Here is a 25,911-nt window from a genome sequence, read left to right as displayed (position 1 = left end):
CATTTTGAGTAGGTCAAAAATAATTTCTTAAGCTTACTGTGTTGGGAAACTAAGGAAGGAATCGGGAAATAAAAATAGGTAGATAAAAAAATAAATATTTCGGATACTACGGGAATTTTTCACTCAACGGGCGAAAAGCTTCTTCTTGGTTTTAACGATAGACAGTAGAAAAATAAACAAAAACGTGGAAATAGATCGTGGAAGATGAGCTAGGAAAAACTGACTTGAAGATAAAAGAAAAAAAGAGAAATAGAGGAGTCGCCGTAGACACCCGTTCAACCCTGAGGTTTCGAGATGAAGACAAAGCTTCCAGCAAAACAGAATATAAAATACATCGTTAAGCGTATGAACTAGCGGGACACGCTACTTACTTTTAAATTCAGGCGAAGGGTGCTGATCTCTACGGTACCATCCTCCGTTTTAGAAAAACGAAAGTTCTTCAAGTGTTTTTCCGGAATGATAACACGGAAGTACAAACCGTCCTTCTCCACAGACGCTGAAGCTGTTTTCAACATGTATTCAGTGGAAGAAGTGCAACCCTGCGATAGAACAAGCAACAGGTTCAAATTTTAGACATTTCTCTACAAGAAATACGATTTTTGAAAATAGTAACGCTGTGAAATCAGTTCCTAAATCTTTAAAGATTCATTTGTTTTGTCTGCAGCTGAATAACTTTTAAAACATAAATTCACCCTCTCACTCATGTCTGTGACCTGATTGCATTTTCGCATTGCATTTAGTTGAGCTTGTAAAGGCTCTATACAAATTAAGCACCATTTTTTGATTTTTGTACTTGTCAACCTAATGAATTAAATCGATTCCTGTAAGCTGCACTGACCTTATGAAAAACCGTCACAATGAACTAATATTAGCAACCGGACTATATTTTTTGCATTCAACAAATCCAACTGCGAAAGCGATTATGACATCATCATTCATCATGGACTTTCTAACAAATAGTTTGTCAGGTACAAAAATGATGACGTATAGGAATTAATATTACTACAAGAAACTTTGCTGCTTGGCTATCAATGGATCATGCATTGTATCATTCTATCCGTCGCCGTGACCTTGTCAGGGTGTCAAAGAAAGAAGAATAACTACAACTAGGGACACACAAACTTGCCAACGAACGAGGTTGTAGAAAAGGTAGTAAATGTTTAGCATAAAACAGTTGTTCGAGGTGATAAGCGTTTGGCTAGCACAGTTTAAAAATTAAAAATAAACAACCAAAAATGAAACAAAAGCAAAACTACCTGCGTTGTCTCATCCGCACCATTACTCTCCGAGTAAGACGGCAGCTTCACAACAGAGAGTGCGCTCCTGCATTCCCTTGTAACTACATCTCTATGCAACCGATCCTCATTGGATCGGATAAACGATCGGAGGTGATCCTTATCCTGGAAAGAGTTAGCGATCTGACTGATTCCACGATGGAGGGAGCCAGAAATAGAAGTTCGAAAGGAATTTCCGAACACCTAAGTAAGATAACTTATTTATAGGTGGCGTTACATAACGGATAAAGGCAAGATACATTGACACAAGTTTAACAGATAACAGTTATACCAAACCAGGCAAAAGTGTTAATGTAATGTTATGTCTTTAAATTCTGATATATAGTAAAAACTTCTTCGAACTGGTCATACGCTGGTGACTGTAAGATAGATTAACAAAAGTTCAGAAAAATCATGGTTGAATCAATGTATTGCATGATTACTTGGAGATATGGTGTGATTTGCAAACCTTTTGTAAACTGAAGTCTAAAATCCCATTTTCTCATCCTTTACAGCTCAACGTAAACGAAATAAGCTGTAATCACCTTGCCAAGTCGAGGCAGATAGTAAAATGCGACTTCTAGGAAAAAACTTTGTCGGACCGTTACCACAAGTCTGCAAATGTGACAAATCAGGCCGGGTCTTCTGCTGGCCATGTTGCATTGCTGGTTGCCTTCAGTGCTAAGAAAAGCACTGCAATTGCGATTCAACTTTCAGATTCCAGATTTAGTAAAGCAAGAAAGAAAACCAACCAAACTTTTTCAAAAATTGCAATTGCAATATCGGAGGAAGTGGTTCGCTTTGACTGGAATGCGACTTTTTTCTTTCCAAACGCTTTACAAACACGATATTCCTAGTTACCTAGGTTAGCGAGACGAAACCGCAACAACTTACAATGTTTGAATTCAACGTTTCTCGAAGCAAATCAACTTACTTGGGCGGCGTCATCACTCTGGTTGTAGACGGGCACCTCATGCATTTTCTTGATTTTTCTAAAATAAATTTGTTAAACAATGAGACTTGGTAAAAAGAAGTTCAACAGTTACAATGCTATAGTACGCACAGTAGGGTGTTTCATTTTTTCACCATTTTTGAAATTCAAAATGCCTGGGGTCCCATCTGGTGGTATTTGGGGTAAAAAGTTTACACCCCAAATTTTTTTCAATTATGACGTCACATTGAGGTGGTCCACGAGGTTTAAAATTTTTGGTCTTCAAAATCTCAAAATTTGGCCGTATCTCCGGAACCGCTCATCATAGATTGACAAAATTAGTATCAAAATGCGCAGAAGGGTCGGTTTCCTATACCTGATGTAGAGAATATTAAGGTCTATCTGCTTCAGAAAAAATGTTATTTCAAAAAATCTGATTTTTGGTCTATTTTCTAAAAGTTTTTCTGTGTTTTTCCATCATGGAAGCTGCTATTGCGTAATAACAGTCCTTGTTCGTTTTGCAAGAGATGAAATAGTAATTTGAAGGTATTACTATTATAATATTAATGTAACCGTTGAGGAAGAGGTATGCTGATCACCTGCTTTAGATTAAGTGTCATTATGGCATTAAGGTCAGGTATTAGTAAGTCGATGCAAAACTTCAAGGAATTGGAGAAAAATGTGCTTCCCCTGAATTCAGATATAGCCAGTCACTATTTTTACTTGAGGAAGAAAGTAGCCGAAACTAATCCTAAGTTTTTGAAGAAAATACTCCATTTCAAAGATTTGAAAGATGAACTGCTGAAAGATGTAGTTAGCATATGGAACAAAGCTGGTCTTCCAGTGCTTAGCAAACAGAGAAACCTAGCACTTCTGGCATACAATCTGCCAAAGCATCGGCACTACTATGTTTGAAACAAAGAAAAAGAAATGAAGTAGTTAGATGTCTACACAGTAGCGAAAGCGACTCTGATGGTGATATGAATTGGGAAGATGATAAGGAATACGAGCCTCTGAAACCAGCTGTTTGGGGAAAAGTGTACAAGAAAGTACATTCTTTTTCCATAAATGATAGAAGTTGTGTACTTGCTGATCGTAGGATAACTTCGGTACGCCAGCAGTAAGATCTTATGAGGTCGGTTCTTGGAAAAGATCAAGTAGCTGCAATGCTGCATCACCTTCGACAGTATACCGCCAACGACAAAAAACGAGAGAAAAATCTCTGATGGAAATTGAGAACTTTCTCAACTCAGCTTATGTTATGATGGGCGCGTTGTCGATAAAATAGATCGATACGTTTCCTTGGGCCAACTTGTTGATGATAATGGCATGAAGCACGAAAGTGTGCTTGCTGTTAAATCTTTTCCCAAAAGTGTGTCGGTCATTGCAGAACTGATTTTTGACACCATCATCCAGGAGGCTTGCAGAGTTCACCTATCCCAAGTATATTCAGTCATGGCTGATACGACTGCTCTCAACACATGAAAAAAGTTCGGAGTCAATACTCGACTGGTCAATTATTTTAATGATGAAGTTGGTCATGATATTCATACCCTTTAATGCATGTTCCACATAAACGAAATATATCTTTCCCATGTCATTTCTTTTGTGGACGGCGACAAGAAGAGTCCCGGAGCAATGCAAGATGGGGCTTTGCTTAAGCAGATATCAAGACTAGACAAGCTCAGTACTGAAACCTTAACACCAACTATTATTACGCAATAACAGCTTCCAAGAGTGGAAAAATACAGAAAAACTTTTATCTTGATCACCTGATCTCTGTTCATCAAGAGAAAATAGACCGAAAATCAGATTTTTTAAAATAACTTTTTTTCTGAAGCAGATAGACCTTAATATTCTCTACATCAGGTATAGAAAACCGACCCTTCTGCGCATTTTGATACTAATTTTGTCGATCTATGATGAACGGTTCCGGAGATACGGCCAAATTTCGAGAATTTGAGGCCTAAAAATTTTAAACCTCGTGGACCACCTCAATATGACGTCATAATTGAAAAAAAATTGGGGTATAAACTTTTTACCCCAAATACCACCAGATGGGACCCCAGGCATTTTGAATTTCAAAAATGGTGAAAAAATGAAACACCCTAACGCACAGAGCATCGCCCATAATGCATAAAGCAATCGAAATTCTTACAAACGTATTTTATGAAACTATGGTATATCGTGTGAAGTAACTCTTAGTTTCCAAAAGTATTTTAAACTTGAATAAGTATGAGCAGAAAAAAATAGCAAGAGGGCCCAGGTCGACTGCAGGGTATTTGACTGCAATCACGTCAAACAACGGACTTTGCCGCCAGAGAGTTTCCCACCTGTGCAAGCGACGTAAGAAGTGACAGCAGCCGAGCAATGGTTGGGAGTTATGTGGAGTGATGAGCAATATCCGATTGTGGTCTAAAGTTCCTTTGTTGTTGCTATGGTCAGGATTGCCGGGCTGCGGCGTCGTCCACTGCCTGATGAACAAATGCTACATGGTAGAAGATTCTTGTTCTTTGCATTGAGTTGAGTTTAGTTTAAAGGGATATGCATTTTCTATGGATCGCAACAGACTGCGTGAAAGAATAAAACCAAGACAAAGGGAAGCAATAAAATAAATACAAACTGAAATTAATAGATAAATAAATAATAAAGATAAATACAAAAGAGAGAAAACAGTGCACCTGGTGAGAGACAGAGAACTAGCTGAAAACGAAATCAAAATCTACAATTCGGAAAAGATCATTCACAAAATATCAAGCAACAATATATATCTTTGCACGCAGTGACTGCACAGTATTAATGCTTGCTGATTGAAGCGTATCTACCATCCGATGCAATTACTTGTAAAACTCTACTTGTTCCTCCATGCTTGCTCCATTAGTTAAGGAAGGATGAACTGACTCATTCCATTTGACCAAAGGATGTGGAGATAGGTTGGATAAAGTTGGTAGACTCTGAAAAGGATTCAAGCTAGAGTAAAAGAAAATACTATTAGGGTACTCAGTAACTGAACATCAGGGGTTCTTCTCATTGCAATTAGGCCTTTCAAGTGACTACTCAAAACACACCAACAACTTAACACTGATGATGCAACAGAATTAAATGCTTATTTTGGTGCTTGAACCTCATTTTGCTTTTGTTCATAAATCTCTACATTACTTCCATCGATAAAGACTGAAGTATCAAAGAAACGACGCCATAAACCACATCCAAACGGTTCGAGAATGCTTAATCAACTCCGCTGATGACAATTTGTAGACACTAAGTACCACAACAACATGGTGCTTTAATAAGGCAGTTTTAAGAAAAAGGCAGCTAAAACCACTACCCAAAGACAGCGAAATCCGTCACCTTTACGTTAATGCAACGCCTGCAGACGTTGAATCAAAGTAAAAATGACGGATTTTGCTGTCTGGGTGTCACAGCAAATATTGGCGGCACTCAACATCTAAGTTGATTTAATTTCTCACCTCGAAATCATTGTTGATGACGTCATAGACATCTTTTGGTACAATGGCGATCGGTGTGGAATGCAAACGCTTTTGGCCGGGCTCCGAATTTTCTGTGATTTAGTTTTAAATAAGACAACAAATATCTAAGCGACTATGCATAGAAATAGCGATACCACTACGTTTGAATTTAATAAGCAACACAGCAAGGCGAACACATTTGTTATATATCAAAACATGCTGAGTAGGGTGTCCCACTTTTAGGCGACTTTTCAGGAAAATTTATGATAAGGCCAAAATAGCAAAAATCCGCTAGCTGGCACATCAAGATGACGTCATACTGAAAAAATAACGTCATTTCTAAAATAAGTGACGAAAATCCAGTCAGAATTTGACCCGAACCTAATTTTCCTGAAAAGTCGCGTAAAAGTGGGACACCCTAATTGTTGAGTTATCGTTACAGCGAAAAGCATGAATATCACGCGGAGTATAATCCAAATGGAAAGCGTGAGTCATTTCTACATCGCTTCAGCGTCAACGGATGTTGAAAAAATGTAAAAAAAATGCAATTCTTTCTAGCTGGGATGCGACAGAAAATACATACTTTTATCGCCAGATGGAAGATCAGCTTCCATCATGGCAAGGCTGATGAAATCCACGGAGGAATCTTCCAGAAGGTTTTCGTTGAACAAAGAATTCGAATCATCTTCATTAGGTGAAGGAGAACTGTTGCAGCAGAGAAGTTGTATAATTATATGCACTTTAAAACCTGTAGGCTATGTCAATTACAAAACCATCTCAGTAAATGACGAGTTTGGGACAAAGCACATTATATCACCGAAAGAACAAAATCAGACCTTTTTACATTGATTCAACGCCCACAACTCTACAGATGTGTTGGGCCATTTGTTCTAGAACAACTGTCCGCCAACTTTTTTACACATTTGATGAGAAAAAAATAAATAAATGGGCAAAATTATGTAAATTGGTAAGCAACGCTTGCTTTCAGGTTTTAAGAAAAAAAAAAAACATACTTTTTTTCGTTTTTCCTATTTTCGTCGCCATTTTTATGACACGCATATTCTGTCGACATAATTTCTTCCTCTTCGTTGCCGCCTATAACACAAACAACTTTTTTTTTCAAATAATATAGTGCAATATCGTTCCCCAAAAAAGTTCATACAGCCTAGAAGACAGGGACAATAGTCCCAACTATGTTGAATAACAACAAGTTTCTAAAATTCAACTTTTTGTGATTGGTGTTTGCTAAAGTCACAAGGCACAACACACACAAGCTACAATTTTGCACCAGAAAATAGCGTTGGTCACTTTTAAGAAACGAGCCGTATGCTAATTGAACGCACTTGTGTATTTATAGCATTACGAGTAGAGCAATCTATTGTCAGTTGTTTAAGTGTAACAAAATCTGTACTTTTTACAAAGATTCAGCGCTTGCCGACGTTGAATCAACGTAAAAAGGTGGATATTTTTAAATGGATCATTCAGTTTACCAATCACAAACCTTTTTCGTCTTCAGAAGAGTGTTTCGTTTTCACTTCTTTAAAATCATTTTCAACGTGGTGTGAACACAGAGGAGCAGCAAGCGATATTTCACGCTCTACTTGGGCACGGTGTAATGGCCCAGACCCCTCAAAAGCCATGCGGAGATCTACGTACCCCAAAGCACTGAAAAGAACAAATGTCGTATGATGACGTCATCAATGATCACGGATTCTTTTAAGCTTAAAGAAAGCACTGATTTTCTGGTAAAACATTTGATCAGGTGTTCCCAAAATAGAGCAACGGCGTGTAGTTTTGAAATTATAATCTTACATACTTTTCTGTCAAATGTGGTGATTTTGCAAACATTCTCATATTACTGTTGCCAACTTTTGAATCCTTCTTGCCTCCTAACTGAGGTCCTCTTTGGAGATAACCAACCGTCGGCATGTCAGACAACACATGTAGCCTTACAATAAGTGAAATATTGCTCGCACTACCCTCACCTAGGCATGGGTTGGGAGACTGGTTCAATACCTTGGTATACAACAAGGCATGGTATTCCAGTCAAGTCACACAGCGACCGCGGGAGCCATTCGGCAGCTTCTCCTCGACGTCTCTGCGTTTCAATTTCAAATGTTACTTTTCAACAATACCGTCGCCGAACTGGTTATGAATTAGTTTTAGGATTAGTCACTGGTTTTTGAATAGAGTGCCATTTTTGAGTCGCAAGACATGGAATCGATACCCTGCCAGGTCATGCCAAAGACTCCTTAAAACAGATTTGATTCCAGTTTAACACTTAGCATTGAAGGAAATAATGCACTCGATTGCGGCTCTGTACGTTGAAGCTGTCTTGCATAGCGCTGAGACCACCGCAGATGGATACAGTAGCCTACTATAGAAATTGTTACTGTAAAGGCAACTAGGACGAAAAAGAACGTAAAAGCTCAAATATGTGACAAGCCAGCATGCCAGTGAACGGGAAAGTTGGCAAACCTCATAAGATGCAAGAATATTTATTTAAAAAGTTTGGTACATGTATGTAGGATTGTATGTAGGATTGTAGGTAGCAGGCAAGTCTAACACGCCAAAAATATACTTTCTGTTGGTTTTCTTTATGGAGCAACACGCTCTTTGGTAAAATATTATAATTATAATGTAGAATAGATGTAGCTAAAAGACAAATTTTTATACAGTTTTATGGTTGCTTATATTTTAGAATAACATAATCGACCAAAAAGACACGATTTTTGAACCTTTGATATTACCTGGAGTATTGCTAGGAAATGCGAGGACAGTGAAATACTTTCGTCTCTGTCAGTGTATAAGATCACCTGGAAAAAAAGGTGATAAAATTTGAATATTAATTATTAAGATGATATTTTGAGAAGAGCGCTGGAGTTGCAAGTGGAGGGTCGTAGAAAACAAGAAAGACCCAAGAAAACGTGAAAAGGACAAGCTGAGGAGGAAAGCAGCAAGGTGGGCTTGACAGGAGAGGACGCGTTGTTAGACAGATCGATGTGGAGGCAGAGTGTGAAGGCGATTGCGGCATTTGGAGGTGAATCCGGCCATCCTCGGTAACAGGACATCACCGGATTAAAGCTGTACTACTATTACTACTAGTATTTATTAAAATTATTGCAAAGAGAAACATACCATAAAACCGTACTACAAAGTAGAACTTACTTCAAAGGCTCGATCAAGCCTAAGTTGGTCTCTGGTCTGCTGAATGACGTCAAAGAATCTACTTGCAAGAGTTTCCGAAAAAATCCGAACAATTCCAATCATGCCGAAACTAGCGTTGCAAGAAGAAACAAGGTCCTGAATGAAAAAACATTAAACCAACATTAAAATACGGTTAATCAATTAAAAAAATAGGATACTGGCTAAAACAAAAGAAATCTTACCTGAACTATTTGGTTGACAACAGGCGTAGACAAACTGGTATGGATTTTCTTTACGCCAGACTCTACATTCTGCGTTGATGAGTTTATTGATAACGTCATCAATGACGTTTTGTATTGCTGCGTCAGTAACTCGCAAGCAATGAGGGTTGTGTGCAAAGTGTGGTAGCTGCAAAAACAACGACAGCTCAGTTCAAAAGAAATAGGAATCTTTCAACGTTCAAGAAAACAAAATTGAAGGGTTTCAAAAAGCAAATTTCAAACATTTAAACAAACCGCATGTGCTACCTAAATCAAATATGTTTGTTTTTTGTAGCATCCAAGCTAATGCCCGGTGGTTGAAGATTTAGAAGAACGGAAAGGTGAACTTCGTCTCCATCTTCAAGTGTGTGTTGCTATAACACAACCACAAGCTCTAGACAAGCGACGAACAAATATCCTTTGGGGCGCTGCATAGGCAAGCACAACCCCGCCCCGGTAAGCGAGCGGTCATTTACATTTTACAACGACGAGCATGTTTTCATCACATGATAATACGTATTAACAATACTGATCTGTGTACCGTGTAAGAAGGTCGTCTTTAGTAGCTTCGTACATCGGATCGAATAAAATAGAAAATGAAGGTTTAGGAAAAGCACCGAGGCACAGTGAGGTTGGAATGCATGTCTGAAGAAAAAGAACTTTAAATTGATAAATTCCTCAGAAAAATCAAACAATAAAATTTCTTATCTATACACTATCACTCCACATATGGTTTAAAAAAAAAAAACAGGCCAAAAGGAGTTTAAATTGAAAAAATATCTATTCTCAAACTGAGAAAAACACTTCTGAAAGCTCAATCATCTGGCAACATTACATGCTTGCAGACTAGATGCTTTGATATGCTAACGCAACCTCGGTCAACACTTTACATTAAGGTTGACAGGGTAAACATTCCGCTTTTATTTGGTTTCGACGGTGAATCGTTTCATCTACTTAGTGCCGGCGATTGGAAATCTGTTCCATGACGTTGCCTAATTGCGTATGCCGGAAATTGAACCCGGCTGTTCCGTCTCTTTGTTTACAAAGAGCAGAATTAATGAACAATTACGTCACAGTGGTTCCCAACCGGGGTGCTGCGGCACCCTGGGGTGCCAATTGCAATGCTCAAGGGTGCCGCGAGATATTGCAATACTGTGGCCCAACCTTTCTTTAACCCGTTAAGTGCGGAATTTGTTTATTCTAACTCTAATCCGCGGTAAGCCTTTGTTTTCTCTTCCAGGAAAAACAGCGTGAAAGAGATTTTGACTCGTTGCTGTTTTTTTCCATAAAAACGTCCGCCCCGATAGCTCAATAGTTACGCGCCCGGCTCAAGATCACGCTGCGCAAGTTCGACTCTCGGGGTTTGCGCTTGAGCAACGCATTCTAAAGACTGTTCTCCATTCAGTGGCACCTAACGGATGGAACAATTCCCCGGCAACAACACTTCAACAATAGGAAAACTTCACTCTGACAATCTCGGTAACCGGCCCTGTGTCAAGAACCTCTACATTCTACAAGTAGGCTGTGCGAAACTACAAGGAATAACCTATCAAGGCTTTGTCAGTCCAAGGATAAAGATTCAAAACCAAACCAAACGCATCATTATTGCCAGGTTTCATAATTCTACTTTGCGTTTCACGGCGCACAAAGTCAAATTGCAGTGATGGATTATCGAATTGTGTAAACCATTATAACATTGGATACAAATTTGACGAGTTCTGGATAAAATATCAAAATTAATCTCCTTCCGTTGGAAAGAAAGCCGTTGTGCTTTTGCTGCAGTTTTCTGCGTCATACCTACGTGAGAGTGGATTTTCCGTATTAACGAACATAAAAACTAAAAATCGAGAACGATTGCGCATAGTCGAAGAAGAAATGCGAGTGGCTTTATCGAATGTACCCAGATATTAAGGGACTTATTAGCCCAAATTTCATAAAAAAGCCCAAATTTCACACTGACTTTTGAATAAATGCATTTATTTACGCGCACTATACTGTATAACCATTCTGTGTTATTTCATACAGTTATTTGAAATACAGAAACCTCATAAAATGGATCCAGTTTTGCCAGGGTGCCGCAAACTATTTATCTTTTTGATAGGGTGCCGCAAGGTCAAAAAGGTTGGGAACCACTGAATTACGACGACGAGTTCGAATCAGATAACCGTGAATGAAAGCACACAAAAACATAAACAAACTTCAAAAAGGAATATTTTTTATGGTTAACATAAAAAATCTTCTTACTTCACAGCTATCGGCATCTTGGCAAGAAATGAGATTAGATGACGGGATCTGAGAGGCATCCGTAAGGAGCGAGTAAGGCGAGGAGGAACACTGAATGAGGAGGATGTTGTTGGAGTTGGTGATAAACGATTGGTTGAGGCACTCGTGGGCTTCAAAGCTAAATGAGAAAAAAAATGGTTAAACAGACAAGATCGTTCAAAAACAGAACAGTTTGGCTTTTTGATGTTCATTTCTATACGTTGAACGACTTCCCTTTACAGGTTTATTTAAGAGTTTATGCGATCTTAAATTAATATTTGATAATAATAGCGTAATATTTTAATTTTCAGGCTTTTGTAGTTAATAATAAAGGTTATACAGCCAATTTTGTCATCTAAACATCGCACAAATCAATATTACAACATAGTTGAGATTGCCAACTGATAGCATAGTATTGCAGATGCGTGCTGCATTAATAAGCGATTTGCACAAGGCGGAATCATGTGAGAAAGCAGTGAAGTTGACAAGAATTAAACCAGTCTTTGAATGAAATTTACTAAAACTTGCCAAGTATACCTTTTTCAAGTTACAGCCTGTTAATTCAATTCAAAACTCTAATGCTTGAATGAATGAGCAGAGAATTATATAGGCCCATACCCAGAAACTCCATAAACAACAATTACCTGTTATGTACGGAATGTGCATCCATCTATTACCTGTTATGTACGGAATGTGCATCCATCTATTACCTGTTATGTACGGAATGTGCATACATCTATTACCTGTTATGTACGGAATGTGCATCCATCTGAAGCAAGATCAACAGAGTAGAGGAGTTTTCCCACTGTTTGCATATTGATGTAATTCTAAAAAAGAAAAATGTCTTATCGAAGGCGGCCATTTGTCAAACTGGCTCGGTTTCACAAGATCGGGATATTTCGTGATTCAGCCGGACATGGAAGGGTTTGCTACCCTGATTTTCAAATTTAGATTCGTAACGAAAAAAAAAAATACTTTAAAAAAATTAATAGCAAAAATGCCTTTAAAATGCTAAGCCCTAGAAGCTAGTCCATCGCTCAAGACAAATGAAAACCAGATATGCATTTTCAGATTTGCAATGCCCATTGTGACATTGGACGAACTAAACAAATAATCTTTGAACGTTAGTTTAATGCAGAGATATTTCCCTAACCTCTGCTTGGACGAAGTATCCATCTGCACAATAATCTGTGAGCGAAACGAAGAAACCGGAATTGAGGATCTGTGAAGTTCATCCGGGATACCTAGAAGATGGAAAATTGATGAGCTGCAAATAAACTTAGTAAAATATGAAAACTTTACACGGTATGTGCACAAAAACATGCCGAGCAGTTACTTTCAAAAGTTCAATGGATAACTGTTGTTTAAAAACTTTGACTTATTACTTTTGGTTGCGACTTTAGACATGGTAACACTCAGGATTCACATAGTGCATATTCGCAGAGTGTTTTCATGGTGTTTTTGTCAAATCGCTCAACCAAGGAAGCCAATTAATGTATCAACAAAATTCAGCAAAGTCACATCTTCTTCATGTTTAAATACAAAAGTTTTGGTACCCATCGGTTAGCCACTGCCTGGTGTCATCGTCAATGGAGACTACACCTTCCATGCCATGGAGGTGGTTGGTACAAAGGGCAATCATTAATTATGTGGGCTGCCGTCTGCATTTCACCACACTCACAGGTACCACTCTCTGCCAAGCCCCAAGAAAAATACGTTAAGACTTAACGACATAGATCTATCGCACAAGAAACAGTTTAAATAAAAATGAATAAAACATTCAAACCTGAATTCTGAAGACACTGCTGAGTCTGAGAAAACATCATTGAACCTGGAGGGATCAAGAAAACGAAGCGAACGGAAGCAAAGTCGCTTAACGCAATATATTTGGAATTAGAATATATCTCTTCAACCTGGTGCGATAAAATGAAAACTGGTTGGTCGCTTATAGAAGTTGAGGATTTTAGAAAATAAATTTCGCATTTCCAGCTGTTGTTGTAATGTTATTTTTACTCGTCTTTTTGTTAGGTTTTGTGACCATGCTGGTCACAGTCACACTTACCACTCACATAACACACGCTTTAAACTTTTAAAGCTAGGAAAGTTGGGTCATCTTTACCTATTTCATGGAGTAACGGTATCGCACATTGTTGAATATACTTTCTATTTCGTCCCGGATAAAGGCAAAAAAACGAAATTACAAGTTTTTTAAAGGCGACTTGGTTAGACGCGGAAGTCTTAAACTTAAAATCCTGCTGTTAAACCGGCTACCGAAGTTGACAAGTCAAAACACTCGGGTTAAATCAAGATCAATTAATGAAGGTTTAAAGCTAAAAGACCGGTTGATGTTGCTTATCATTACAATGGGAAGCTATACAAGCCAACGAACAAAATAAAAACTCACCTTTCGCAAAAGAGACGAGGCAATATTCAGACTTGTTTTTTGTAGAGGGAAACACTGTTTAAGAGAGGGAATAGTCGTTAATTGCTCGCTTGGTGGGTTAGACAATTTTGAGGTAGCTGTAGAGGTGTGGCAGATGATCTTATCTCCTGTTTAGAAAAAAGTTAAGAAATAAATTCGTCACAAATCGAAAGTTGGAAATACGGAAGAAATGTATTGGCCGATAAGCAACTTTATTGGCAGAAAAAGAGTAATGCTTATAAAACTGTAAGGTAGCGTAAATGAATTTCCCAAGATGCTGCATCCAAGCTCTATCTTCTTTTCTTTTTTTTACTTAACATACATTATACAATATACATTACTGTATATTATCAGATGAATGCATTGCGCCATCACTTACTTGATAGAAACGAGTAAAGTTGAGAAAAGGCAAGAGAGTTTAATCCTTTATGGATCAGCGATAACCGTTCCTGGTTTGAATGCAAACATTCACCCCACATCCGAGAATTCCTTTGATCTGAAATACAGGGTCCTTGAAACAACCAAGTAGCAACTACTTGCTTCCACATCCGGGAAGACGATCTTAACATTTATGTCTGAAGGTGGCTGCTTGACTTGAAGACCTCCAATGATCACTTCGCAGTCTTCTGTTGATATGACGCTAATATTGAGCGTCTCTATTTTATTATATTGTGATCGTTTTTCATATTGTGTTTGCACATAGTAGCCTACATGTTTTAAATCAATAAATTTCCACTCTCAATATTTAAAGATTTCTGAAGCTTCGCCGGTTGATATGGCTACAAATCTCTTCGAAATGCTTTGGACGACACTTTTTTCTAATTATTTTGAACCAATAAATCCTTATTTAAAACTAGGGCTTACATCAAGGCATCAGTAACTAAAGAGTGAGTACAACTTGCACAGATATCCGACCAATTCGTCTATTTGTGACAAAACGACACATTGGTTTCGGATCACCATACGAAATATAAACAATCCTGCTTTTAAGTGTCCTATTAAAGACACAACAACAAACTTGAGTGGTGTCGAACACGCGCCCTTTCGAACGTCGTCAAACCATGGCTTTCACGACTTGGCCATGCATGCCTGAAGGTGGGTACGAAGATAGGCATCCTTGCCTTCCCGTCTACTTAATCTAAATCTTTAACTACCGGGAGTAAACCTGAATACCACAAAAGCAATCCTACTTAAGTTCATCGTAATGTTATGTGCCACACCAAGTCTAGGAATAAATCTTAAAACTGCGACATTATTTTTTTCTATTTCAAAAACACAACCTAAAACATACCGGATATGATCAGATGAAAGCTTAACTCTTCGCTGGGTTTGCTAGACAGGTATACGGCAATGTGGTAAGGACAAGATGATGACAAGGAGCTTTTCAAGCATTGCGATATTGCATCAACTACAGAAACCTGTAGGAAAATACGTTTTGTTATAGATTTACGTGTTTGCAAAAATATGTAAAAGCGATATTTCAGAATTTAAACAGTGAACTCTTTAAACTCAAACGAGTTTCAGTCATAGAAAAGCACAAACCGTTAATAGTTCAATAAGATGCATTAACCGCTGACAAATTGTCAGGATTTGAATCAACCGTACTGGTGAGTATTGAGGTTATGGGTTGACCTCGACTGTAGACAACGTTTTAACCAAAGCATTGAAAAACATGATAATTTGTGTTTTTGTTTTACGCTGCATTCATTGCAAATGTACGGTTGTTCCCAGTTCTTTACAAGGAATACAGTTTAAGCAGTTTGTGTCATTACATTGCACTGCACCTATTGCAGATATAGTTACTCTTAAGCCTCACACTCTGCTTCACTGGTATTGTACCAACACGGTATCGAACCCAAATGTGTCGATTCAGAGGTCGGTGTTCTAACCACTGAGTGAGTGAGTCAGCAAAAATCGAATAAGTGTAACAAACCTACTTTGCTTTGAACAATCTCAACGAGTGGATTTGAAGTGGCAGCCGCAAACTGAGACACAGCAATCAGCCTTGACACGGTCAAGCCGTCGTGTGCAGCGACGTTTTGCGACAGCTTCTGCATTGCACGCATGATTGCACATGATAAACCTTCGAATGACATCACGCGTTTGAAACCTAAAAAAAGGTTTAGTTGAATTTTTTATTGGTCAGCGGGGACCAATGGTCCATGGCTCCATTCTATGCAATAGGTAGTTGGGCACTAACATTTTTGTCACACTTTTCGTGGATATTTTGTACTTTTAAAAATGAACGTAGAAAAACAATGTTGGAACTTCACTTTCAACTCACCCAAACTAATCAAATATTGCACCAATGCGAACAAGAAATATCCATTGCATGGAAAAGAATGCTCCAAGCTCTTAAGCTTCATTAAAGCCTAAAAAACACAAGAATACAACAAGCTATTGACTAAAGCCAGTCAACTCAACAAGAATCTCTTTACAAAAACAATAAAAAGCAGTCACGTGTCCTATTAAAAAAGCCTATAATCATACAGAGCATCCAAAACGAAAGAAATAGATATATATACCGTAGTTACTTCAAATAATAAACGTCAGTTAGGTTAAGCGTGTCGCCTTTTTTTGTATACAGCAAGGTTTTAAGTCTAATAGAGTGAGTTACCGTTTGATATCCAGTACTTGACTAGGCCAGCGAACCGATTAGCCCAGGGGTCACCAAACTTTTTTCTCTGAGGGCCGGATTGCTGCAAGATTAACAGCTGCGGGCTGGATGCAAATCGCGAAAAGATATACAACTATTTAAAATCTCCACTGACTTGAATTGAGCGCAGTATATAACAAAGTCAGCGGTGGATTAGCAAAGTTGTGATGAAAATCGAAAGGTTGCTGGAAAAGTTATCCCCTGCTGTGATACACTACAGGGCATCGTGCTCTTGAAAAAACATTACATTTTTCCAAATTTGGCCTAGGCTGTCCCCATTTGTGGTGGCCTAATGATAAAAAGACAACACCAACATGTAGGCTGCCTGGTGGAAAAATGTACAAATTCAACATACAACAACGAACTATAAGAACGAACAATTTTAACAAAGAAGTCTCTATTACACAAAAAGGCAAAGCCAAAGACGGTTGCTAATGCCATGGGAAGCACATGTACAAAATTGTAGTGCAGCTGTAATTTCCGCAGCACGTGGCGGGCCGGATGAAATCAGTTCGCGGGCCGGTTCCGGCCCGCGGGCCGTAGTTTGGTGACCTCTGGATTAGCCCTTTAAAAAGATTGATAAAAAAAATCTTTACCAAAATTTCGAGTGACATAACATAAGGTTGACACGTACCTTTCTCGAAGGTTCTTTAAAACAGTCCGAAAAATACGACGTCTTTATGATGTTAGTTGCATCTCCGATAAAACTGGGGAGCTTCGTATCTTTCATGTACGGGCACATGAAAGCAACTACAAGTTTCCTTTGAAGAACTTTTGTCAATTCATTGGGAACAACAATGCTCTTGCATTCGACCACGATCGGTTCATATTCAGGCGGAGACTCATCATCGAGAATTTCCATCACGTCGTCTGCGTAAGGAGAAATTAAGACGTGGTCTGCGTAAGGAGAAATCAAGTACCACAATGGATAAGAATAACACTTAATTAGTAAGCTTTTTCTTTCATTTATGCAAATTTCTATTTTCAAAAATCTATTTTGCTCATTATTCGCTTTGAAGATGTGAATTGGCATGATGCACAAAACGTCAGCAAAGCGTCAAAACGATTTGCAGTTGTCTTGTTCTGAGCCCTTTTCATTGGATAAACGCTCCAGCCGCTCATGGAAAAGGCGTATAAATAACGTACCAAAAAATATGTCAAATACTACTACTGAAGGCAAGAACTGACAAAACGATTCGAGATCTAATTGTTCTCTCACCTTGAGAACAGTTCGAAATTTGTCGCTTTGCTGGCTCTGGGACATGAACTTGTGTTGGGTTCGACAGCGCTCTTTTAAGGTAGGGGAATTGGGTTGATGGCTGGGTAGCAGAAGTTGGGTTGTTCCAGCGAGGTGTGGACGATACTGGTCCCTGCGTGCGGTAGAAGGGAGTACCGATAGGATTCGATGTGTCAACCATTGTGAGCTTGCCACGAAATAATGCTGATGCTGAATTTCCATTTTGATGGACGGGTACGTCAGGCAGATGCGCAACTTGGTGAATTTGTCCTAAATCAACAGATACTTTTTATTGGCCATAGAATTATACTTTCAGGCCAAAGGAGTCAGAGGGGAAGCACCAACAGAGATACACTGTCAAAAACGGTTGTTTTACGTGCAAGTATAATGGTTGTTAACGGTTGTTTTACGTGCAAGTTGTATTACGTGCAAGCATAGGCGTCGAAAGAGGGTAAACGAGGGTGGGCAAAATATGTTTCGCCCACCCTGTTTTCATGACACTTATGAAGTGTTCGTTCCAATTATTACCGTTTTAGTGAAACGCTGAATTATCCAACCAACTGCAGCGCAACTTCTTGTTTTACGCCATGCCTCTCGCTAGGTATCCGACAGAACAAAGCAATTTTGCAACAACGCTGCGTTGAAAAAAGGCGGTACTCACTGCATTGTTGTTACCACGGCAACTGCCACACGCTGGCAATTCCTGGTGAGAGAAAGCCACGTTTGATCTTTTCTCCGAATGGTCTCACTTTCGTTAAGTCACAATCAAACTTCAGTTCCGCGTCAGCGTAAGGGAATATGAATATGACATCATGATGAACATGACAATAAAATAACCGATACAAACTAAAGACGTACTGAAACAATCTCTTTTTACAAATCTTTTCTCACAAACTTGTTGCTGGGTATAAATTGGGGCACCGCGCGATGTTGTCATTTCATTATTGAAAAGTTAAACATGAAGCAAAGTCAAACATCTTTTCGCGCATTCTTAAAACCAGCTTCCAAATGGCGTCGAGATGATAACGCTGAAGAAGCCACGTCCAGCACGAATGAACGCTAGATGACATTGACGAAGAAAGCAGTGCTTCAAGGATGGACAGTGGTGAAGTCAATGTCTCAGGTAATGCACCGGTAGTTGCAGAAGACAGCATGAGCCATGGATCTCGACCTGCTCCATTTGACGTTAGCATGCTACCGATCAGCTTCCGGCCCGGGATGATCGTGCGTTGCAAAGGAAGCTTTTTTCCTAATTCCAGTGGATGCGTCTTGACCCTGATGGTACTTGTTACTGTAGTCACCTGTCCGAACATTTTGCGGCAAATCCGAAGGCGCCACTTTAAAGATAACAGGTCACGAGTCACGCGCTTTTTAAGTCGCAAAGGAAAACATAAAAAAAGTTTGTTTAGTTTAGCAGCGCTCATAAGATCGCAAGGCGCAAGAAAGCAAACATCAAACCTATTAAAGCTTAATTGCAGCAGCGACGCTAAACGCAGTCTTTGTGAGAAAGAAAGACTAACCATTGCGAACATACACATTCAATGAAATCTGTTTAAAAACTCTCGCCTATCCAGAATTCCTCTCTTCTACAGTAAGAAAAAATCGACGCCTATGCGTGCAAGTACACATTACCTTTGATAAATAAATGACTTGCGTTCTTCTTGTGGCTATACTAGGTCAGGTGGTAATCTAGTATAGTCACAAGAACGCAAGACATTTTATTTAATAAATGCTTGGTGAACAATCTCTCTCGGCATTTACATTAACTTTGCTTGAGCATTGCACGTGAAAAGTAGTAATGGTGCAGTTTTAGGAAGTATGTTTATAGAATTTGGATTGAAAATATTTTCAATCGACGATACCAGATTCGGGCATGTTTTCTTCCAATCTTCATATCTTGACAAGAAAGTCAATGCAAGCTTGTGGCGCCTTGTCAACCCAAAACGACTCACCAAGAAATTGTGAGACCTAATTATGAAAACTCTAAAGCATAGTATAATAACTATTCCGACTGAGCTACGGTAGGCATCAAAACTTAACGTTAAAAGTATGTAGTTTCCGAATGGTATCAGTTTTCACTGTTCAAACCGCAAAATATTCAAACGTTTGACTTCAACTTACTGTTATCTGGATTCTGCCACGAAACCTGAGGACCACGAACCAAACTGTGCGGGTTATTCTGATCACGATTGAGGTAGAACCGTATGTATGGCGCCATAAGTAAGGTTGAACTGCGGTTAGAGTTTAAATAGTCCGCCGAGACGACCAACCCAACATGATCCGCAAGTTGAACGAATGTTTGCAAGGAATTCTCACCACAGCCGACACACTGAGCAAACAGAACTAAAAATACAACAATAGAAAGATAAGGCACATAAAATTAACGTCATGATACAACTACCTCAACTGCCACCTCAATACAGCAATGAACAAATACTATAGCAGTAGGCTACAGCAAATCTATTTCTTTGTTACCTTGAGAAGAGCTCTGTATTGGCGGCATCGAGTTTGTTTTTATGGCGACTACAATGAAGTCACCGGCACCCGATGGATTGGGATGAAGAGCAAGAAGAGCGAAGTCTTCTGGAGGAGGAGCCATTAAATTTGCGTTCAGTTCAAGACTCGCCAATCGAATATCTTTTCCACTTTTGCAGAAACCTTAAGCAATTGAGAAAATGAGGGATTGACGAAACAGAATGTTTTTAAATATTAGATTTAAACTGGGTTGAGTTATCCTGAACACATTTATATGAACAACGGGTTACTTTGTTCAGTAAACTGAAAAAGATCCAGGCAATGCTGCATTGCATCATAATTCTGAAAAACTTTTTTTTTTTAAATAGATATAAAAACTCGTGTTTTTCACATGCTTGCCATCTTGGACTACGGTAATTTTATTGCACTGAGATGATTCATAGCACCAAACTTTTATAACTTAAATTTGCAAAACTTGAATCTAGGATCTAATTTTAAACACTCTCTCAAACAATTCAAACCAAAGATTTAAAACTTCGGACCACTTCGCCATGAATTCGTATATGTGTATTACTGTACATTACGACTAACACATATACCCGATGCGGTACTCCAACCTCTAATGGGTGCATCAACATCAAGACAACAATACTGCATAAGCAATAATTACAGCAAACATTCTATTGAGAATAAGACACAGTCACAAACCTGCCATATTATGAACTAGAGGTCTATCACTTCTAACCGCATAGTGTGCCCTCGTTACTTGTTCATTGGGGTCGGCTTGAAACCCATTCATGGCTTGATGTACCGAGGTAGAAGAGGGATATCTAAATAATCACAGTATGAGAAGAGACGCAAAACCAATGTGTTGTTTGCATTAAAGCAATACTGGTTTTTGTAAAAAAAAAAAAAGGGGGGGGAAACATGTAATACAATTGTGCATGAATTGTAAATTAAAAGACTGGTGTAGAGGCAAAAAAATGTGTTAAATCAACGTTCAGAGTGAAGGAACACTGGTGATGAATCATATCACAAAATACTTTGTGAAAACTTTATTATCATAAAAACTATACATAGCTAGACGATAACCGCAGATAGAGACGCCACTGTTTCAAGTTAAGACAGCGTCCCCACAGTCCAGCACAAGCAGCACCAAAATCGAATTTTCAAAAACTTCCGCGTCGAAACGGTTATCTCAGCAGAGAGTTCTATCTCCGAACCGTTGGCACAGAATCGGGCCATTCTAATCAATGGTAGAACATCAATGCTGAGTTGCCGGTACCGATAAATATGTTTTATGAACAATACACACTAATTCACTGACATCTTCTTTAACAAGACATACGCACCGATTAGAAATCATCCGCTAAAATATCAAAAGTCTGTCTAAGCTGGCCAATCGATATAACGATTGCTGAATTAAAACGTTCCATTATGAATGCAACCTATAGCTTACAACTAATTGAAAAAACCAATTGACTGAATTTTGTTCAAAATTTTGATGTGCTCGGTATTTTTCCTGTGCTGCAACACTGCATGGCAGCAACGTTTTAATTTTACTTTGCCTCATATAAACCAGCTTTGTGATGCATTGCACAAAAATTCATCACTGCCGATTCTGCCGTACTATATTTAAATTTTAATGTAGTTTTTACTGCAAAATATTCGAATCAGTAACGCAGACTACGAAATTGTTAATACACATTTTGACAAAAGATTTCTAAAGCACAAAGTACAATAGTTATATACTTTAGTTTTTATATGAAGAAGAAAATCAATTTTCTACGGGTCTTTCAAAATGTCATTATAACTTGTTTCACTTGTCAGTTTCAAGATCAAAGTATAGGTCAAGAGATCATTGTCCCAAGTAGATATTTGTACGAAGTTGCAGCCAAAGCGAAGATAGTCATGAGCAAACAAAATAAAGAAACGAAAATATAAGTCACATTTGAAAAAACAAATTCAGAACTCTGGGAGGAATTATGGCATGAACCTTAAACACTCTAACAAGAAATCTACACTTGAAAAAGTGTCTTTGAAGACTTAAGTACGAACTTTAAGTACAGATATCTTGACAATGTGTTCAGTGTTCAACTGTTCATGGTACAATTGCTTGAAGTGCTCTTCTTCGTCGTATGAGCTGTTCTTCCGGACTATATGTTTGGGCATGATGTCATCAGCCACTCGACAGTCTCGTCATCCAGGGCCTTCAGTCCAAGCGTTCCATGTGGTGGTTGATGGATTGGGCAGTCATGGACAACATGATCTACTGTCTGGTCTGTGGCGCTACACTCGCAACCCGGTGAGGAAGCCAGGCCCCATCTGCACATGTCTGAACGAAAGCGACCGACGCCGGTTCGTAGGCGGTTAAGCCGGACCCACGCAAGTCTTGCGAGGGACATTCCCGGAGGGTGGGGATCGACGTCGGGTAGGAAATCACGGAGTTGGGAGGTGTTGTTTTGCCACTCCATGTTCCATACGTGTAGTTCGTCCAGTGTCCCGCACTTATTCCAAGATCTTCAACGTTGTTCAGAAGCTGTCGTGCGGCGGGCACAAATGGGCGTCTTGATTTCAGTTGCTGCTGTCCTCCAGGTAGGCGCTGAAGTGTACTGTGGAGGAGGTGGTCGGGGTCCAGTGCGCGACGAGCAAGGGAAATCATGGCTCCTTTACGGCGAAGCTCAGCAGGTTGGATGCCTGCAAGGATGGGAAGGCAGTCCGTTGGAGTGGGACGCAGGCATCCAGTCACAGTGCGTAGTGCGTCATTGATGGCGGTGTCAATGTGGCGGGTGTGAGAGCTGCGGCACCACACTGGTGCACAGTACTCACCGGTAGAATGGACAAATTAAAATGAAATATGAAAATGAAAGATGAAGTGCTCTGAATTTATTTTACTTAAATGTAACTTATATACTTTTCGTTCTCAACTCTTCAAATAGAAATTTATAAAAGAACTACAGGTATGCGTGTCAGCTGGGTGACGCTGATGAATTGCAAATCTGGGCCAGAAGTGAAAAAGATTGGAGACAGCTGATTTATTACCTTGCATCGATGTCAGTGGCAGTTTGCATTGGCGCAGTGGATCCGTCTTGGGCATGGGAAAAATTCATTGGCAAGCATTGCCTCAAGGATTGTTCTTTCTGCATCTGCTGCCACGCTTGCAATCGCTGTAACTGCTTGAATTGCTGTTCTAGTCTGGCTTTGTGTATTTTCTGTAAAAAATAAACTGCTTTGAACGGGTTTGAACCGGTTTCAATCAAATCAAACAAATTGTTTTTATTATGGTTTGATAGAAACTACAATGGTAGTGTAAATAAAGCACTAGTTTGCGACTGATACGACCTACGTCGATACTAGACAAAGATTTACGCTAAACACGATCAGCCGAATCAGGAAAATGCTTATAAAGTTGGTTGTTGTAAAGTTGTTATACAAAAGAGGCAGAGAAAAGGATGGGCAACTTCATTCTCAAAAGCAGTGTACCTTATATAAGATAACTTAAATTGGCCATTTGTTTACTGTGTATTAATGAAATCCATTTCACTCACTTCCTTGCGGATAGCGTATTTGTAATCTGCAGGTCGCTGCAACAGATGGGCTGTTTTAATTAACCAAGCGGAAGGAAGAATTTAAGGCGACTGAAAGAAATTTTGCGGGGAAAATAAATTTGCTTATAATGACGAAATTTCCATAAAAATGCCAGCAACACATTTTGATAAATCTAACAACTTAGCCCACCTGACAAGTTAGCATTTGAAAATTTGTGCACAAACTTTATCTGCTAAACTTTATTGCATTTTTTTTCAAAACACTCTTTTTGATTCTTCCCAAGTTCGATTTTGACAAATAATGTTGCGAATTGTGAGAAACCTTATCTCCTAAATTTTTCCCGCGACATTTTTCTCAGCTGGGTTAAATCTTGCTTTTTGATTGATCAATAAACCTCATCTGCTGCAGCGACCTGCAATTTGCAATTTACAAATACGCTTCCGGATAAAGGCAACAGATACTTCTAAACGTACTGAATTCGACAGCGACTTTCCTGCTGTAACTGAAAGGCAAATCATACTCTTTTTCCATACCTCTAGTTGCTGCTGTTGTGTGAGCAACTGCGGTTGGGCTGACGAGCTGAATACTTTGGTATCCGAAATTGCATTGCGTTCGTCGGCTTGAGATGGAGATTGCGACAGAAACGCAGACGAAGCTGAATAGTGATGAGATACAAAAACTGATACAATTTCGTTTTTAACTGGTTTGAGGCGGAAAATAGTAGTAAAAGTTACAAAAAACACTTAACACAATAGCCAAGGATACGTAAGTTACTTTAGAGCGAGCCGCTTTAAGTTCTTTTTTGACCATGTGATGAGTTTTGGTCAATTCGGTCCCTACATAACTGCTAGCTTCAATATCTCAATTATCTCATCCTTCTATCCAATGAAAACAAAAATGAACTATGCAAAGTCGCAATTGCGAAAATAGTAGGTTATTGTTTGAGGTCGCAACGAGTTAATCAAATCTTTACAACGGTGTAAACCTACACATTACGCACTGCATTCTCACCACTTGCATTAAAAGGACTGATACAAGTAGTCCGCGAGAACTGATGATACAACGGTGGCTGAGGTTTTGCGCTGCTGGCGATTTCAACGGGCTTTTGGTTAAGTCTTTCCAATTCAAGACGATCAGAATTCCGTTGAACCACTTCATAATTAAGTTTTTGGGAAGAGGGTTTTACGTCTGGAAAAAAATGATGGAATGAGATGGAAAATAGTCAAATGAACAAGAAAAAATCGCATATTTTCATCTGTATTGGTTGATCGCAAGTACACCAACGTTACCATGTCTACGCCGTTCTTTCAATATTTACAGCAAAAATAATACTGTATATCCATTTCTTATCGTGAAAAAAGTAGCAGCAAGTCAGGACACCTTCGTCTAACCATGCATTTTATTAGGTGGCTGATGGGTGGGGCACCCAAGAACGAGGTAGTGGAATGTTCCTCTGCGCCTCACTCGCACGCTGATGAGGAAGGCAATCTTCACTTGTACATGACTTACCGATGAATGGTGGAAGCGACAAAATACAAACATTACTACAGAAAATGAAATAAATACTGCGTTTATCGTTCACTCATATCCACCCTACTTCCTACCTGACGGCTCAGGAGCTGAGCTTGAATCAGTGGTGCAGTAACTGCAGAAAAGCGAAGAGAAGACCGTGCTAGGCGTGTCGGTCGATGACCGAAGAGAGTTTTCAATGCTATTTTGCAAAGCTTCCTCAAATGGAACCTTATGCGTTGGTTGATCATCGCCGGTCAGGTTGGATGGCATTATACCTTGAGAAAAAAATTGCTCTTTAACAAAATTTAAACATATAATTTAATTGAAAAACGGCCTGAGATAAAAACAGCTCTGACAAATGAAAACTTTCAATTTTTTTAAAACTTTGTTAGAAAACGAATGTTATTAAGTTAACAAGTTCATCGTTAACTGTTTGCTCAGAGTGACTGTTTACATGCAATCAATTTAGTGTTAATTTAATCAAGGTTAGAAATTAAAACTGATATGTACATAAACTACATATGCTGGCTTAAAAATTAACTACAGTGTATAGGCTATGAGATAACTAGTAACCAATTTACCATTATTTATTAGTTATTTTGAGTTGTTGGCGATCATTTGTACCTGAATAAGTAGCAAAATCTTAGAATGGTCTTGAGTGTCTTCTATTACATATCAAAGACTTGTAGACTCGTCCGTATTACAGTCATTTGCAC

The 25,911-nt window shown here is 38.9% G+C and overlaps 2 protein-coding genes across 2 annotated transcripts in view; both read right to left on the bottom strand.

Annotated features, from left to right (window-relative positions):
* Positions 1-9,108, bottom strand: part of LOC145764728 (GREB1-like protein) — a 16,232-nt gene extending 7,124 nt beyond the window's left edge. Inside the window, exons 1-13 of the mRNA XM_082576387.1 lie at positions 9,065-9,108; positions 8,844-8,978; positions 8,426-8,491; positions 7,661-7,773; positions 7,177-7,340; positions 6,689-6,770; positions 6,259-6,380; positions 5,676-5,767; positions 5,047-5,159; positions 4,539-4,679; positions 2,209-2,266; positions 1,257-1,478; positions 372-539 (exon numbers count right to left, since the gene is read on the bottom strand). Of these exons, the coding sequence (XP_082432513.1) occupies positions 372-539; positions 1,257-1,478; positions 2,209-2,266; positions 4,539-4,679; positions 5,047-5,159; positions 5,676-5,767; positions 6,259-6,380; positions 6,689-6,770; positions 7,177-7,340; positions 7,661-7,773; positions 8,426-8,491; positions 8,844-8,945 (1,443 nt within the window). The 5' untranslated portion in view covers positions 8,946-8,978; positions 9,065-9,108. The remainder of the gene's footprint in view (positions 1-371; positions 540-1,256; positions 1,479-2,208; positions 2,267-4,538; positions 4,680-5,046; positions 5,160-5,675; positions 5,768-6,258; positions 6,381-6,688; positions 6,771-7,176; positions 7,341-7,660; positions 7,774-8,425; positions 8,492-8,843; positions 8,979-9,064) is intronic.
* Positions 9,044-25,911, bottom strand: LOC145788341 (GREB1-like protein). Its single transcript, XM_082600117.1, has 21 exons — positions 25,820-25,911; positions 25,288-25,470; positions 24,695-24,871; positions 24,217-24,338; positions 23,177-23,346; positions 20,843-20,964; positions 20,135-20,317; positions 19,781-20,002; positions 17,642-17,929; positions 17,057-17,292; positions 16,051-16,138; positions 15,704-15,876; positions 15,058-15,184; positions 14,146-14,262; positions 13,749-13,894; positions 13,131-13,257; positions 12,498-12,588; positions 12,088-12,171; positions 11,327-11,483; positions 9,624-9,727; positions 9,044-9,230 (listed from the first exon to the last, which is right to left on the bottom strand). The coding sequence occupies exons 2-21, from the start codon at positions 25,463-25,465 to the stop codon at positions 9,044-9,046; spliced, it is 3,099 nt and encodes a 1,032-aa protein (XP_082456243.1). The 5' UTR covers positions 25,466-25,470; positions 25,820-25,911.

This window comes from Aplidium turbinatum, chromosome 2, assembly GCF_918807975.1.
Source record: "Aplidium turbinatum chromosome 2, kaAplTurb1.1, whole genome shotgun sequence".
In the NCBI taxonomy this organism is placed as follows: Eukaryota; Metazoa; Chordata; class Ascidiacea; order Aplousobranchia; family Polyclinidae; genus Aplidium; species Aplidium turbinatum.
This window is presented reverse-complemented; position numbering and strand designations above follow the sequence as displayed.